The sequence below is a fragment of the Equus asinus genome, chromosome 23 (genome assembly GCF_041296235.1).
Source record: "Equus asinus isolate D_3611 breed Donkey chromosome 23, EquAss-T2T_v2, whole genome shotgun sequence".
In the NCBI taxonomy this organism is placed as follows: Eukaryota; Metazoa; Chordata; class Mammalia; order Perissodactyla; family Equidae; genus Equus; species Equus asinus.
The window spans coordinates 12,632,668-12,649,954 of NC_091812.1; the positions used below are offsets into that span (position 1 = coordinate 12,632,668).

Below are 17,287 nucleotides of genomic sequence, written 5' to 3' on the forward strand. Positions count from 1 at the left end.
GTATTCTTAGTTTTCCGAGGATACTCCCTACTGCTTTCCATAGTGGCTGCACCAGTCTGCACTCCCACCAGCAGTGTAGGAGAGTTCCCTCGGCTCCACATCTTCTCCGACACTTGTCTCTTGTCTCCTTAATTAGAGCCATTCTGAGCAGGGTAAGGTGACCTCTCCTTGTAGTTTTGATTTGCATTTCTCTGGTGGCTAATGATGTTGAGCACCTTTCCATAGGCCTGTTGGCCACCCGTAAGTCTTCTTTGGAGAAATCACTGCTCAGATCTTTTGCCCGTCTTTTTAATTGGGTTGTTGATTTTTGTTGTTGTTGAGCTGTATGAGTTCTTTCTGTATTTTGGCTATAAACCCCTTATCCGATACATGGTTTGCAAGTATCTTCTCCCAGTGGTTAGGTTGTGTTTTGGTTTCGTGGAGGGTTTCCTTTGCCGTGCAGAAGATTTTTTTTACTTTGATGTGGTCCCATTTGTTCCTTTGGTGTTTTGTTTGCATTGCCCAGTCAGACGTGGTACTTGAAAATAGGCTGCTAAGACTGCTGTCAAAGAACATACTGCCTATGTTTTCTTGTAGGCGTTGCATGGTTTCGGGTGTGACATTGAAGTCAAACCCGAGGAGGCTGCAGTTCCCCGAGAGCGAGCGTCGCGGGGACCCTGCGTCCCTGTCAGCGCACCTTGCCGCTCCGCGGAGGTCCGAAGCAGCTTGTGGGCAGGGCCCAGGAGTTCTCCCAGGAGGGTGTCCCTGTCGCTGTCCGCAGTCCAGCGCCGGAGGGGGGGCGGGGCAGCGGCCGGGGAGCGTGTGGGCGGCGGCGCGCGCGGGGAGCGCGCGCGGCTGCTGGGCCGCCGTCCGGGGAGGTGTCGGCGAGCCGCGCCTGCCTGGCCAGAGCCGAGCCCGGCGGAGGCCGGCCGCGCTCTGCTGCTCTCCCCCAGGCCGGGCTCGTCCGTTCCCCCGGCGTCCGTGTCCCCGCTGGGCACAGCAGCCCGGGCCCTGCACAGCCATGGCCGCTAGCCTGAGGAGGCCCTCCTTCAGCTCCCGCTCTCCCTGCTCGCCGGACACGGACGACCGGGGCGCCTGCGAAGATGATTCCATCTGGGAGAGGTACCTGGGGGCGTGGGCCTGGGGGCTGGTGGGAGGCGAGCGTGTGGAATGAGGAAAGTCACTCAATAGGGACAGGTGAAAGTGCCCTGCCAGCAGTGAGGATCTAGCTGCAGTTCAATACTGTGAATGTGTACTTTTATCAGTGTGCCTGGTTGTGTTAATTCTCCACCAGTACAGAGCAACCTAGATGAAGGAAGAAAGACGAAAGATGGTTGGAAAGAGTCAAACATAAAATTTTTAGGATGACTATGTAGAAGGACCTAAGTAGAAAGACTTTGAGCGTCTGGTGAGAGTACTTAAAGGGATTGACCATGAAAGTTTGGCAGAAAAGGATGCAAAGCCATGAAAGATCAGGAAGAAAGAAGTGTGGAAGGTTAAGGTAGAAGAGCAGTTGTCCTTTTCAGGAGTAAGGAACTGAGGGGTCTTGAAGGAAAGGAGTGAAGAATCTGCTTATGGGATCTGTGTATGTGTTCTAGATCGGGTATCAGCAAAATCCCTGTAAATGGCCAGATAGTAAATATCTGTGGCTTTGCAGGCCTTGTGGATTCTGTTAGTACTTCTCATCTCTGCCCTTGAAACTTGAAGGCAGTCATAGACAATAAGTAAACGAGTGGGCCTGGCTGTGTTCCAGTAAAACTTTATTTTCAAAAACAGGTGGTAGTCTGGATTTGTCTCAAGGGCTATAGTTTGCTGACCCCTGTTCTGGATGATAACAGTTTCCAGGATGTGCACATAGTTAAGTGGAAGTGAAGACTGTTAGAAACCAAGGGGTTAAGATTCTTTAAGGTTAGTGTATTGACTATAAACTGTGTATATCTAACATATCTAGAGGACACTCCACCTCCAACAGAATATACATTCTTCTTAAGTGCTCAAGGAATATTCTCCAGGAAAGATCATATGCCAGGCCATAAAATGAGCCTCAATAAATTTAAGAAGGGCTGAAATCATACAAAGTATGTTCTCTGATCACAATGAAGTGAAAATAGAAATCACTAACAGAAAGAAATTTGAGAAATTCACAAATATGTGAAAATTAAGTAACACTTCTCAATCCAATGATCGAAGAAGAAATCACAAGGGAAATTAGAAAGTAGTTTGAGATGAATGAAAATGAAAACACACCATACCAAATATGGGATGCAACTAAAGCAGTGGTAAGAGGGAAATTTATAGCTATAAATGCCTACATTAAACAAGAAGAAAGTTTAAAAAAAGAAGAAAGATATCAAATCAAAAACCTAAACATCTACCTTAAGACAGTGGACGTGTAAGAGAAAGAAGTGGCGGTAATCACAAGGGTCTGAAATGGCCTAAGGAGATGGAATGGAATGAAAGCCCAGATAGAAAAGTTGGAAAAAAGTTGGAAAAGTTAGGTAAGAAGAACAGTTTGTCTTTGTAACTGGACCATAGGAAAGTAGGATGGTTTATATGTTTTTGCTATAGAATTATTAAGTTCCCATCTGTACCACTTTCATCTATTTTCTCTGTCAAGCTGGAGTCAACATCATTTGCAGAGCTTAAAGAGATATGCAGCATTGGAGGTTTGAAGAATAGTCCTTGTGTAGGGTGGCTGAAATACTCCTTGTATGGAGTCGACTAGAGAAAACCATTAAGAATTTCAGGCTGTTGAGGATCCTTTTGAGGCTGGTAGTAGTGTATTACAGGGGACTACTGATCTGCTCTGTTGTGTGATTCCTTCAGCTGCATTTGTGTATGTGGGTGAAGGCACAGGAAAGGCAAATGTTTGCATAAATATATGGCTAGGATTTTTGCTAGATGGGTGAGATGGAAAGATAAATGGGCAGGGAAATTTAGGATGTTGAAATGATGGGCCATGGTCAATAAGCTAGATAAGGATGGAAGTAAAGAAAGGAAAAGCTACTGAACGGGGAGCAAATAGAGGGATCAACTAACCGGAGGTCACCAGGAGGTTTAATATACAAATCAGCTCCACAAGGGCAGGGAATCTGTTTTGTTCACTAATGTGTCCCAGCCCCTGGAATAGTGACTGGCACACAGTAAGTGTGAAATATTTGTATTTGTTGAATGAATGATCATGGCAGAGTAGGGGTCATCTAATATGAAGCTGGGAGAATGGGGAGCTGTAGTCAGAGTTGCATGTTTGCATGAGTGATGGCGGAGGCGAAGCGTTATAGATCACACCTCGTGTGTCTGACACGCACATATAGCATGTTCTCAGTACCTTTTAGCTTTTGTCATTATGTTTTTTGGCCTTTTATAGGAATTACTTATTTTTAAAGAAATAAAGTAGAGTCATATCTCTGCAAATGGGTGAGTTGACCTTTCCAAAATAAGTATCATTTAAAGCCATTGGAGCATTCAAGGTTGATAGATTCCACCTTGTACTGGCAGACTAAACAAACAAAATACTACTAGGACTTATCTTCCTTTCCAAATTAGCCTCATGTACTTCTCAAAGCCAGAAGCTCAGAGTACTTCTAGCACTTTCTATTGTTTTGTTTATTTTGCTTATCACAGTGCGTGTGGTCAGCTTTATATTTATGGTGCTGTATCACCTCTCTTAAGTACGTTGACCTTTCACGAGGCTTTGAAAGGCCTCTTTTTTGCTTTTAGTGTAGGGCTGAAGTCTCCTTTAAAAATAGGGATGGCTGTTTGCAAAAGAAAAGTTCACAGAAGAAGGCTGAAATGATAATAGTCTAATTTTTAAACAATACCAGTGTTTTTCCATTTAGCTAAAGGAATCAGAGAAGTATGTTGATTTTGAGGAATCATGTCTTTTTTGGGTAACTTTCAGTGGTTCTTACCCTGTTTCTCCATAGTATAGTTACTTGTACACAGTGGATATTTAAGAAGTCTGTACTGGCTGATCCTTAACTGTAAAATAAGCAGTTCTCTGAAATGCCCTTGCCTCTGCCTCTTTGCCTGGTGAATTTCTTTCATGATCCAGTTCAAATATCACCACTGAAATTACCCCCACTCTTACAGGAAATGAACAGGCCTCTGTCCCTAGAGTAGTTGGTAAGTATTTTCTAGTGCGCTGACATCGTTTCCTTGTGTCTCTCTTTCTCATCCTCACCTTTTCTCTACCAAGGAGCAGGGACTTTGGTTTATTCATCTTAGTGTCTCCAGTGCCTTGCATGTGCCTGCCATGTATGTGCGGTGCTCCAGAATTGTCTAGCAAATGAGGTGGCAGCAAGAAAACTCATGCTGCATGCTGTAGGCTTAGATAGGAAAACTCTGCCCTCTAAAGGATTTTGCCTCTTTAGAATTTTTCTGCAGTCAAGATACTGCTGCTAGGTGAATGATTAATCTATTAATCAATGATTAATTGATTATGGCCCCATGATCTAACCTGTAGATGTAATTAACTTAGAGAAAAGTTAGCCTTTTTTCCTACACCAGCTTCTTTTAAATTAAGCATAACACATAGGTGATACTCAATAGATATTTGTTAAGGTACAGATGTCCACCAAGATGTTAACATGACCATTATTTGGGGGGTGGTATTTTTGTTTTTTAACTTTCTTCTTTAGATAGAATTTTTTCATTATTTGAATTTTCCAGTTCAGGATACATATATATTGTCCATTTTTAAAAGATATGGTACATGACAGAGACAATTAAGAGAAATAAATGCTTTTGTATAATTTGGAACCAGTCAGCTGGGCATGGTGGGCCAGTTCATTCTTTGGTAACAAATCTCAGTGGCATAGGAAAGCAAGTATTTATTTGCTACAGGTGGATGGGGGTTCTTCTGCATCCAGTGTCTCAGATCCAAGCCTTTTCCATCTCCAAGTGGCTTCTGAAGTTACTGCAGCCAGAGGAGGGAGAGACGGAAGAGACCTGCCAGCTCTCACCTGCCTTGGCACATGTCACTTTGCCATCGCCAAAACTAGTCCCGTGCGAGGCCTCAAGCTGACTGCAAAGTAGAATGGAAAATGCAGAGGAGCACCAATAGTCTCTGCTAACGTGACTGTGACTCTTTCATTTTCCAGTTACTGTGATGAATGTATGTTGGATCCAGACTGCGGTTTCTGCTACAAAATGAACAAATCAACCGTCATTGACTCTTCATGTGTTCCAGTTAATAAGGTATCTACAAATGCGGCAGCCTGGGGCAGGTATGTCACTCATTACACACCATAAGAATATACAATCAAATTTCAGCATGACACAATTTTAAACTTACAGAGTGACTGCACTTGAAGTCCATGACTACACTTCTTTTAAGCTGGTCTTCAGAACGACATTATTTTGCAGCATGTACTGATGAAAGTAGGTACAAAACATTGCAGCTGTATGTTTCATAAACTAAGAGTAGAAAGCACTCAAGCCTAGACTTCAGGAAATCCAGATTCCAGACCCACCTCTGCCCTAAGCTATAGGAATTTGGATCTTGAGGCTGGTGTTCCTAAATATTGCCAAGGCAATTTCTCCTGCTGTGTATTGTTTAACTACACCAGTAATTTCCAAAGTCCCAAACTTAAGTGAAAGACAGAAAACTGTCAAGTCAGAATCAATTAATCTCATTTTAAATTCTTTGATGGAACTATTGTTTTGTTAAAATACTTTCCTGGAGTTTAATGAAATTAAGCAAAATAAGGATAAAAGTTGGTAATCACTGGCATGTCATTAATCTGGGAAACTGTAAACCTTTCTCTTTTTGAGAGAACACTTTGGTTAGTAGTAGGCTCATAAATGAAATAGTTGTATAGAACAAATAATTCCCCACATTTATGAACTAATATTCGTATCCATGGACATAGAAAACATGCAAATATTAGTTGACATGACTTAAACCTCTTTTGTGTTTTAAATTCCCATAAAAGGAATAATGTGCTCTCATCCTGTCTGCCTCATAGTACTGATGAAGGCAATGAAATCTGTAATAAAGCACTTGTATCTCCTAGGAGCTATAAGGATAATATATCATCATTAATCATTATGCTGTTGTCATTAATTATTTTATTAGAAAATTACTCCAAAGAAGTAGAATAAATCATATGGTAGTTGAGTGAAAACCCAGACCACATTTTAAATACACAAATTACAAAGAAATATGTAAAAGAAATGCAATTATTACTTAAAATGAAAAGTTGAAAGAGCTTCTTCTAAAAACACCCAGTGTGTAATTTTCATCGGTGAAGCTTCAAGACGGAGTAATTGATTAAATATTTCTGGATGTAATAGTTTACAGTTTTAACCCTTATGATTCTTTTTTCAATAGAAAAAACTGAAAGCTACTAGTCTAGAATCATGAATATGTTATGAAATCTGTGTATGTAGTTTCCTTTATTTCACAGAATGACCTTATAAACTTATTAAAAATATCTACTAATGGTAAGGGGACACTAAAATTGGACATTTCTCTCACCCTCAGTAGGACGTCTAGAGGTCAGAGGCCTCAAAATAGGAGTTTTGTTCTTTTTGAAAATAACAAATTATACAACTTTTTAATACAAATGTATATTACTTCTTTTATTTCAACTTAAATCGTATATTTTATTTATATTTTTATACCATTATTCCTTGACTGCACACACTGCTACAGAAAAGCGAGGCACGGATAATACCTAAGTAGCAAAAAATACAAAGAACTAAACAAAATAGACAAAGAACTTTTATATTTGTAGAATATCCTTAGATAATCTCAAACTCTTTACCCAAAAAAAACAGGCTTCCTCACTCTTCTCTGTGCAGAGCAGCAGCCCTCACCCCAGCTTGGCCACTGCAGTTGGGTGCCTCAATCTGTGATAGAAAGAAAGCAAAAAAGACAGGCTATGTTCACCATGAAAAAGTCCTACAACAGATTTTCCATTTGTAGGGAAAATAGCATTCACTGTATTTTTGTTTGTTGGTTGATTGATAGGTTTTATACGATTACCTGGAATGGAATTCTCAGGGCAAAATCTACCATTACTTGGATTCACGTCTGAGATATACTATTTATAGATATTTCAGGGGCCAGTACTGAGGCAGTTCATAGCCATATATCCTGATCTCTAACTGTAGCTATTTCCCGAAGGGACACGGGGTGGAATGGTAATACCATTCATGATGGACATGATATGATGATTTTGATGAACTCTGAATTGTCTCAACTAAGGAAAACCGTTTGTATAATCAACCATAATTTACTGGAAACAAAACTTTGAGTCAATCAGCATGCTTTTCTATATGTTGGTAAATTTCAATAAAAAATATTTTTAAAAAATCATTTAGTTCTCCAAAGAAGATCTATCTACAAATGGCCAGTAAGCACATGAAAAACTGCTCTATGTCACTAATCACTAGGGAAATGCAAATCAAAACTACAATGAGATACCACTTCATACCCATTAGGATGGCTACTATCAAAAAAACAATTGTTGTGGAGGATGTGGAGAAACTGGAAACAATGTGCACTGTTAATAGGAATGTAAAGTGATGCAGCCACTATGGAAAACAGTACAGTGGTTTCAGAGAATTTTAAAAAAGAATACATATCATCTAACAATTACATTTTTGGTATATCCAAAAGAATTGAAAACAACATCTTGAAGAGGCATTTGAAACCCATGTTCGTAGCAACATTATTCACAATAGCCAAAAGATGGAAGCGAGCCAAGTATCAATTGACAAATGGGTGGATAAACAAAATATGGTATATACATACAATGATGGATTATTCAGACTTAAAGGAAAGAAATTCTGGTACATACTACAGCATGGATAAACCTTGAAGACGTAATGTTAAGTGAAATGAGCCAGTCACAAAAAGACAAACGTCGTATGACTCCACTAATATGAGATACCTAGAGCAGTCATATTATAGAGACAGAAAGAAGAGTGTTGGTTGCCACGGGTCGGGGGAAAGAGGGAAAAGGGAGTTGTTTAACGGATATGGAGTTTCAGTTTTGCAAAATGAAACTAGTTTTGAAGATTGTTTGCACAACAGTGTGAATATATTTAACACTGCTGAACTGTACAATTAAAAATGGTTAACATTTAAAGTGGTTAAGATGGTAAATTTTATGTTATGTGTATTTTACCACAATTAAAAATAAAAAAGGAAAGCCCATTTAAAAATCATTTAGCATGCTTCTAGCAAATACAGTGCACCGAGCTGAGGGAAAACCTTCTCCTCCTGCCCATCACCCCCTGCCCTTCCCACACACATCCCACACACGTGCGAACACTGGTTTAATGCACAGCTGAACTGGAGAGAAATCCCCAGCTGCCACAAATGAGAGGGAGAGCAGCAAGCCCATATGGAGACCCAACAGCCCATGGGAATATCAGAAGCGAAGCAGGGCTTCAGGGTGAGAGGTTAGTGTTTTAGTTGCTGAGAGAGATAAAGCTCCCAGCCTTGCCTCTAGAACTGTGAAGTGCTATTTAGGCTCTGAAATAGGGGCAAGAAAAACTGGGCTGGGCTGGGCTGGGCAAGCTGCTAAGTTCTGCTGCCCACTTGGGGCCCTGAATAGAAGCAGTGTCACACGTGAGAAAGCAGAACCAGGAGCCTTCACTATGGGGAAGTACGGGTTCTAATTTCACACTGCCTTTGTGAAGCGTGAACGTGTTGAAAAACATGAACACTGAAAAAAAGTGGGTCCCAAACTGGAGATATCCACAGAGCCACTTCAAACATAAACATGCCGTTGTCAGAACCCAGGACACATGAGACTTGCTTGGAAAGCAACTCAGTAAATATGAGATGACAGTCAAAAATTACAGACTACATCAATTAATGAAGGAAAGAAAGCCACCAAGTGTGACAAATGGAAAAATGAATACCTAAAGAACCTTGTATTACAAATAAAATTTTGAAAGAGATTTTTAAATAATATGTGTAAAAGAAATGAAGAAGGTAGTATAATTGTTTCAATTATACTGAAAGCTGTAGACTTCTGAGTTGTGCATTGCATGTGTACATGTGTGAGTATCTGTCCAGGTACATACCTGAGTATAGACTTAAGTAAATTAAAAAAACCTTGGAAAACTAAAATAACATACAATAAAAGATAAATAACATAGAAGGTGCTATGGGAACTTCTAGAAAAAACCCTCTATATTCCTTTGTTTTTTTTCAGAAACAAATGGAGACTATAATTAGTTTTGAAACTTGCTAAATATACATGTTAAAAATATGAGTGTCATTTCTTAAAAATATGTACTAATAGAGGGGGAAAAAACCAAGAGAATCAATCAAACGAATAAAACAGGAAAAGAGGGAATTTACAGGGGAAAAAAACATGGTTAGGAGGAATCACCAAAAAACCCAGCAAAATTAAGTATAAATATCCGCTTGCTATTATAGTAAAGATAAACCAATTAAACATACCTATTAAAGACAAAGATCCTCAAACTGGATTTTTTTTAATGCAGTTGTATGCTATTTACGAGAGACAATCATAGAAAGGTTGGAAATAAAGGAGTGAAAAAATTAGATAAGTGCTAAATCAAGAAGACAAAAAAAAACAGATTAGAGAATTGGGAAAACTTAATAACAAGCTTGATGTAAGAGTTAAATAATCAACCTAACACGTAGAGAATTTCATTCTTTTCAGGCAAACATAGAGCACTTATGACAATTTACCATATTCAAGAACAATAAATTCAAGAAATTTTTTTTTAAGATTTTATTTTTTTCCTTTTTCTCCCCAAAGCCCCCTGGGACATAGTTGTATATTCTTTGTTGTGGGTCCTTCTAGTTGTGGCATGTGGGACGCTGCCTCAGCGTGGTTCGATGAGCAGTGCCATGTCCGCGCCCAGGATTCGAACCAACGAAACACTGGGCCGCCTGCAGCAGAGCGCGCGAACTTAACCACTCGGCCACGGGGCCAGCCCCAAATTCAATAAATTTTTATAAATGTATATATATTTCAGTAAATTTTAAGTAAATCTAGATAACCAATATTACGCAAAACATATTTTCTAACCAAAATGCAATAACACTGCAAGCAATAGAAAGATATTTATCACCACTTCTACTTTAGTTTGGGAGGTTAAAAAAAAACTTCAAATCAATTAAAGGGGGAAGAAGAAATCTTCATGGAAAATAGGACATTAAAATTAACAACTGAAAAGATCCACAGGAAGTTAGAACTAGAACACAGAGTTAGCCTGTAGAGTGAGCAGACGATGGAAATTAAAAGATAAGAGAAAAAAAATAAGGCAAAGCAAAGAAATACTAAAGGATCAAAAAACAAAAGTAAGTTGTTTCTTAGAGATCAGTGTAATGAAGAAACCTCTGGTAATACTGGTTAAGAAGAGAAAGAAGGCACAGATAAACAGTATTTAGAATGACAAAAGGGCACATAACAGATAGTAAAGATTTTAAACCTCATAAGAGAACACTACGAATAAAATTGTCCAATGCATTTGAAAACAGGTAAAACAGACAGTTTTCTAGAAAAAATATAATTTCCCAAAACCAACTGGACACCTCTGTGAAGTGAGATTTTTATTCCCATTAGACAGAAGAACAGTGATGCTTAGAGGGTCTGAATGACTTTCTCGAAGTTAAAAAGCCAGTAAGTCCACCATTTTTAGGGGAACAACATTTGGGTAGTGGAAAGATGCACATTTTAGAGTCAGACAGTTTCAAATTTGAGCTTTTATCATTTACCTCATAAGTGGCCCTTGGACAGGCTGGGCCTCTCTGAGTAAAATGGGAGTCATATAATTGCTGTTTAACAGTCTGGTTTTTATGAAGATTAAATAAGGGTCTATCTGAAGACACTTGTAAAAATAGAATGCCCTGTGCAAATGTAAGTAGTAATATCGTTCACTAATTTTTATTTTTTTCTTAGATTTGTCAGTAACACATTTTCTAGATTAGAATAAGCACTTCCTAACAGATAAGTGCATTAGGATACTTTCTATTTATTTATCTGTGTCTGTGCATCCACCTCCATATCTCCTGGCTCTCTCTACATACAAAACCATGAATAATCTATTCTGGAACTTTAAACAGCCTGACTCTTGAAAAGTATTGCTAATGAGGGATACTTTCTTAATGTGCTGATTCAGTATTTGTTTCCTATAATACATCATTTTCGCCCTGTAATTATACACACTAAAATAGCTAGATAAAGTCCCTATTTGGCAATTCATTGTTCTAACTCTCACTGAATGCCTGGTTTATTGTGTTCATTCAGCAGAGAAGTTTTTCTGAAAGCTGCACTCTGATACAACAACCAGCCTTTTTTCCCGGCATCCCACCCCTCTCCCACACGGAATTCTAGTCAATCTAAACCCCTTATGAGAAATATCCCGTATCCATTATGATTTCCTGCCTGTATGCCTTTCCACAGGCTGTCCTTTCTGCCTAGAATCTACCCTCCTTCTCCCTCTTTGTGATCTCTGCCTGACTTTTAACCATTATTTTTTGCCCAGATCAGGTGTCACTTTTTCCTTACAGTATCCATTATGATTTCCTGCCTGTATGCCTTTCCACAGGCTGTCCTTTCTGCCTAGAATCTACCCTCCTTCTCCCTCTTTGTGATCTCTGCCTGACTTTTAACCATTATTTTTTGCCCAGATCAGGTGTCACTTTTTCCTTACAGTCTCTGGTTGGCCCCAGAACACAATGCTGATTATATCCCCTACTGTCCTCTAGCACTTCCTTATATAATTTATATGATAATTATACTGTCTTACATGATAGTAATTTGGGTTTGGATGTATCTTCTCTTCTGGATTATAAATACCAGTGTCTGTATCCTGCACTATTTTTAATCCCTTGATGCCTTGTACATATCAAGCATTCAATCAATAATTGTTTAATGAGAAATGGAAAAGGCTGCCATCAGTGGAAAATTTATATATAAGAGTTTGAAAGTACCACAGTTCCAAATGAGAGGATGTGGTGTTCCTATCATTTCATTTTAGTTGTATCTCCTGCATTCATACTTATTTCCAGGAAAGGAAACCTCTAAAAGAAAAATGAGAGTGATAACGATTTTAATTAACAATGTTAAATGTTTACTTGGTACTGATTAAAACACTGAAAAAGTTTAAAGAATAAAACTTAACCATGTACTTTAAGAATGCATACTACATATTGCTTGTAGTCATACTACATGACAAATACTTTTTAAAAATTATTGAAAGGAATATTCAGCACATTTCCTCAAAACATTCACTGGTATATCAGGGAAGCAATATATCTGTAGTGACAGTGTGAGGTGTATTATGAAATTAGGCCAAATAGCAAAAACAGGAATTTTCCTTCATCACCTCTCTTTTTTTAATTTAATTTTTAAAGATATGCATCAGTTGGCATTTAGAAAAAGAAATTTATCATTAACAAACTATATCAGTGTCTTAATGTATTCATATACAGGATTGCTGTTGTTATCAGTTATTTATATTGGGGATTTAAAATAAAGTATAGTTTAAAATTAATTTTGCCAGCATACATTTTATATAGAGAGAGAAGTAGAGAGAGAATCTAATATAAAATATTTTAATCCATTTTGCTTTTTGAACTAAACTTTCCTTTGTGTTTTTGCCGGAATAGAAGTCATTATGCTAGATTACCCCCTTTAAGATCTGTAGCTGTGTGCTTTGCATTTGTAAGTTTCATCTATACATAAATAATTTCAGAGACCACATCCCGCTGGGGTCTTCCTTTTTCACGTGCAGAAACTTAGACTTTCTTGGATTTAGAGATTGTCTCTTGTGAAATCTGATGCTATTTATGATGCAAAGTATACAAATAAGAAAAGCAAAATATTTATGAATAATTTATTTGCCTCCTCCATGTTCATTGTCCAGTTTCTTAGCTGACATTTAATTATAATAATAAACACATTTTAACAGTTTTATCCAAGTAGTAACACTCATAATATATTTGACTACCCTTCATTTTAGGCCAAAACCTTACATTTTTAGTTAGTCCCTTTTACATTTTTTAAATTATTCTTCAGTTCATACTTCATCTGAAAAGTAGTCTGTGAGTTATTTCTCACTAAAGAACACTGTAAGACTTTTAGTATAATGATAAAGGCTGAGACTAGAATTGCATGTGTTTGATGAATATCAAATAACAATGGCGAGTCTTGGTTCATCAAATATTGCTGCAACTTAGCAACGAGGATCTGGTACTGCAGAGCTGAAGTCTGGGGAGCTTGGGATTTGTCAAAGAGGGGACATAGGGAGCAATAGGAACAAGAGGAAGGAAAATGCAAGACTGGAGTTGATCCTGGAAATGTGAGTTTGGATCAGTGTCAGAGAGCCTTATTTAGGAATTTAATTTGATTTTTATAGGTACATTTTCATAGGTGTGGAAATCATACTGGCAAAGATTTTAGGTGAATGACTTTATGTGATACCCAGATGTGGATATGACATAGTGAGATATAGTTCTCTTCCAGATATCCTAAATATATTAAGAAGAAAATTGGTTGGCACTATCAGGATTTTAACACTTGGCAGGAAACATTATCTAACTAGAAATTGATAATGTGTTTTCATTCCATTTTTATTATAACTATCTTCTATTCTTGGCAACTGTGGTTGGTTGTATTATTGTTCAAATTATCTGCTGCACTCGCTGGGGAAAGATTAGATTTCCCTCGCCCATTCAGTCCTATTCACATGACTTGCTCTGGCCAAGGAAATGAGTGTGGAACCAAGCTGTGTCACTTCCGAGCTGAAACTTTAAGAGCAAGGATTTGCCGTGTCCTCTTTTCCCTTTGGAGTAAAGTTGGCAATGTCCCAGAATAGATGTTCCTTTAGCTATGGTCACAGAGTACAGAAATGTGGAGCAGACCCAGCAGTGACCTCAGAGGGACCTGTAATGTGAGCAAGAAACTAACTCAGTTTATGGACTGGGATTTGGGGCTCTGTTGTTACCTCGGCATAACCTATTCTCTTCTGACTGGTAAAGCAAGATGAACTGTATTCCACTGTGGAAATGGCAGAAAATTTTTTAATTTAAGTTATAAAAGGAAGCTCATTTTTTTCAAACTATTAAACAAATAATAGTACAAGGAGAAGAAAAATACGGTAAATAATCACAAAAGGAGTTAGCAAGCGCCTTAAGTTTGGGGAACACTGCTCTAGGTGGTAGGGAGCTGTTAAGGCTTTTAAGTCGGGGCTAACGTGAATGGCTTTGGGTTTAGAAGTTAAAATTCTGATAGAAAAAGGAAGAATTTTTAAAAGAACAGGTAGATGGTAAGGCAGGGCATTTGAAATTTATTAATATAAGGGATGTGGAGGGGTACCATCTGCATTTTAAAATATATTTGTATGTATTTAAATTTATATTTAAAAATTAATATTTAAAAAATGATAAACTATCATGTTATATAAATACATTATTATATTATAATGAAAATTATAAAATATATTTTTTAATACAGACACATAAAAGGAAGATTATCATGTTGCTGTGATACAGAAAGAAGAACAGCATTGGAAATCCAAATACTCTCAGAAAGTTTCTTGCTGGGGGCCGGCCCGGTGGCACAGGGGTTAAGTTTGCACGTGCCGCTTCTGCTGCCCGGGGTTCGCCGGTTTGGATCCCGGGTGCGGACATGGCACCGCTTGGCAAAAGCCATGCTGTGGTAGGCGTCCCACATATAAAGTAGAGGAAGATGGGCATGGATGTTAGCTCAGGGCTAGTCTTCCTCAGCAAAAAGAGGAGGATTGGCAGCAGATGTTAGCTCAGGGCTAATCTTCCTCCAAAAAAACAAAAAGTTTCTTGCTAGACTGCATGTGTGAACTAAACCCAGTTTTTCAGATTAAAGAGCTGCTGCCTCAATACACATCATTTAGTATTCAAGTCCTTCCTACTCTCATGGTTTCAGTGCCAGCTTTAAAAACATAAACAAAATAGTTTTTCCATTATGTATGATCTTGGTTTACAGGTTCTTACTGTTTGCACAACAATGACTGCGTGTTTTATCACTTGGAATTTGCATAGACATTCATGACCTGGTATCAGTCAGAACCCCTATGGCTTCAAAATGATGCCAGAATGGCAAGTGGAAACTATCAGAACACATTACTTTGTCCCCATGATTTCTAGGAAGAGCTCATTATAACGCCCTTCACTGTATCATGACTGGTCTTTTATTGTGACAAGTGCTGTTTTTTCCGTCTAAGAATTTTATTTTTAAAATAAATATTTCCAAGTATTTGCCAACTTCATTTTCATTCCAGAGACACATGTGCCCTGGAACCCTCTAAAAAATAAAATAGAGAAAAATTTATTTTTCCTTATGGCTGTTGTTTATTTGATATATGAGTTACAGGGAAAAGATTGGATATAGACCTATTCTGTATGGACAAACCCATAAATGTTAATATTCTTATGTTTAATTATTGATAGGTTGGATTTTATAACAGAATTTAAATCTTATTCACATTGGTAAGGTATTTGTAGCTGGAAGTATGAAGAGTTTTTTCTAAAGTCATTTTGTAACATTGAAATTTGATATTGTGCTACATGCTATTAAAAATGTATTAAAAAGACACAGACATTACCTCAAGATTGATAATCTAGGACAGATAGATAGCAACCTTTATACAAGCCTACTTAAAAATTATTGTAAAGAAATGAATGTTCCTTTTACAAATACATAAAGAAAGAAAAGTATTTACCATGTACACTGCTTAGGGTCAAGGACATTGCGAGAGACCGTGTGAAAATATGTCGTAGAATGTGCAAATATGGAATGAGTTTTATAAGTCAACCCTGGCTTTTAGGAATTTCAAATAATGGAAGGCTTGAGGAATAAAAGTTTATGGCAAACTATGGGACAGAGTATTTCAGATACAAAACATGGATTGTAAATGTTTACAAAATTGGGTGTTCCAACCCTAAAAAATATTTTTAAATAATGGGAATTCCCCCATCACAATGCCTTATGTGAACTTTTTATGACATAACTGAGGGAAAAAATTTCCAAACTATAAAACCATTTATAAATCAGTAATTTCTTCTCAGCTTTTAAGGTTCATGAAAATATATCGTATATTATTCTTTATTCTCTTCTCCAGCTTCATTGAGGTATGATTGACAAAAATTGTATATATTTAGGTTGTACCACATGATTTTTTAAGGTGTACAACATGGTAATTTAGTACACTGTGTATACATTGTGAAATGCTTACCACAATCAAGTTAACACGTCCAGCACCTCACACAGTTACCTTTTGTGTGTATGTTTGTGTTGAGAGCTTTTAAGATGTACTCTCGGCAAATTTCAAGTACATAATACAATCCTATTAACTATACTCACCATGCTGGACATTAAATCCCTAGATCTTATCCATCTTCTAAGTGAAAGTCTGGCCCTTTGACCAATATTGCCACTGGCAACTGCCGTCCCACTTTCTCATTCTATGAGCTTGCCTTTTTTAGGTTCCACATATAAGTGAGATCATACAGCATTTGTGTTTCTGCATCTGACTTATTTCACTTAGCATTATGCTCTCCTGGTTCATCCATGTCCTCCCGAATGGGAAGATTTCCTTTTTATGGTTGAATAATATTCCATTGCATATGTATACCACGTTTTCTTTATCCATTCGTCTGTGGATGGGCACAGGTTGTTTCCATATCTTGGCTCTTGTGAATAATGCTGCAGTAACGTTTTTTATTCTTAATGAAAATTTCATTGAAAGCTTAAAAATGAGATTGATGTGTAATACGTGGAAACGCATTTATTAAGGCATTCGAGCCATCAAACTTCTGAAGCTTCGGGGATGGGAAACTATTGTTCATAGAACTATACTGTTTTGTTTTCTGTGAGTGCAGGCTAGTTGACTGAAAACCGATTGACAATGGGAAATCATCTCATTTGTTTTAACATTGAGCTTTTAGGAAGTACTTGATGGTACAGACCTATTGTTACTTTTTAATTATTTGGCTTAGGAAACAGGCATTCAGAATTCTGCTCTGGAGAATCAAGGGACGAAGGAAAGGGGCAGAGCAGTGTTGAGTCAACGTTTTCTATTTCAGTAATGTCTGAAACTTTTCTACATCTGTGCATTCAAACTCTAGTTTTCATCTGGAGGAAAGTGTGTATGAAACGTCTTATCTGCATTTATTATGCCTATTTAATTATTCAACAAACTGTGACTAATAACTTTGCTTATAACCCAAAATAGAATTGCAGAGCTTGGTATTGGTAAAAATTTGGGGGAGATCAGCTAGGACAGTAAGACACACTTGAAAAAGAATTTCAAAGGTATTATAAAGCAGAGA

General features: G+C 37.8%; 1 protein-coding gene across 1 annotated transcript in view; it reads left to right on the forward strand.

Moving 5' to 3' along the window:
* LOC123276152 (uncharacterized) overlaps positions 1-17,287 on the forward strand; it is a 104,329-nt gene that overhangs the window by 26,974 nt on the left and 60,068 nt on the right. The window contains exons 4-5 of the mRNA XM_070495425.1: positions 577-1,101; positions 5,082-5,207. Of these exons, the coding sequence (XP_070351526.1) occupies positions 577-1,101; positions 5,082-5,207 (651 nt within the window). The remainder of the gene's footprint in view (positions 1-576; positions 1,102-5,081; positions 5,208-17,287) is intronic.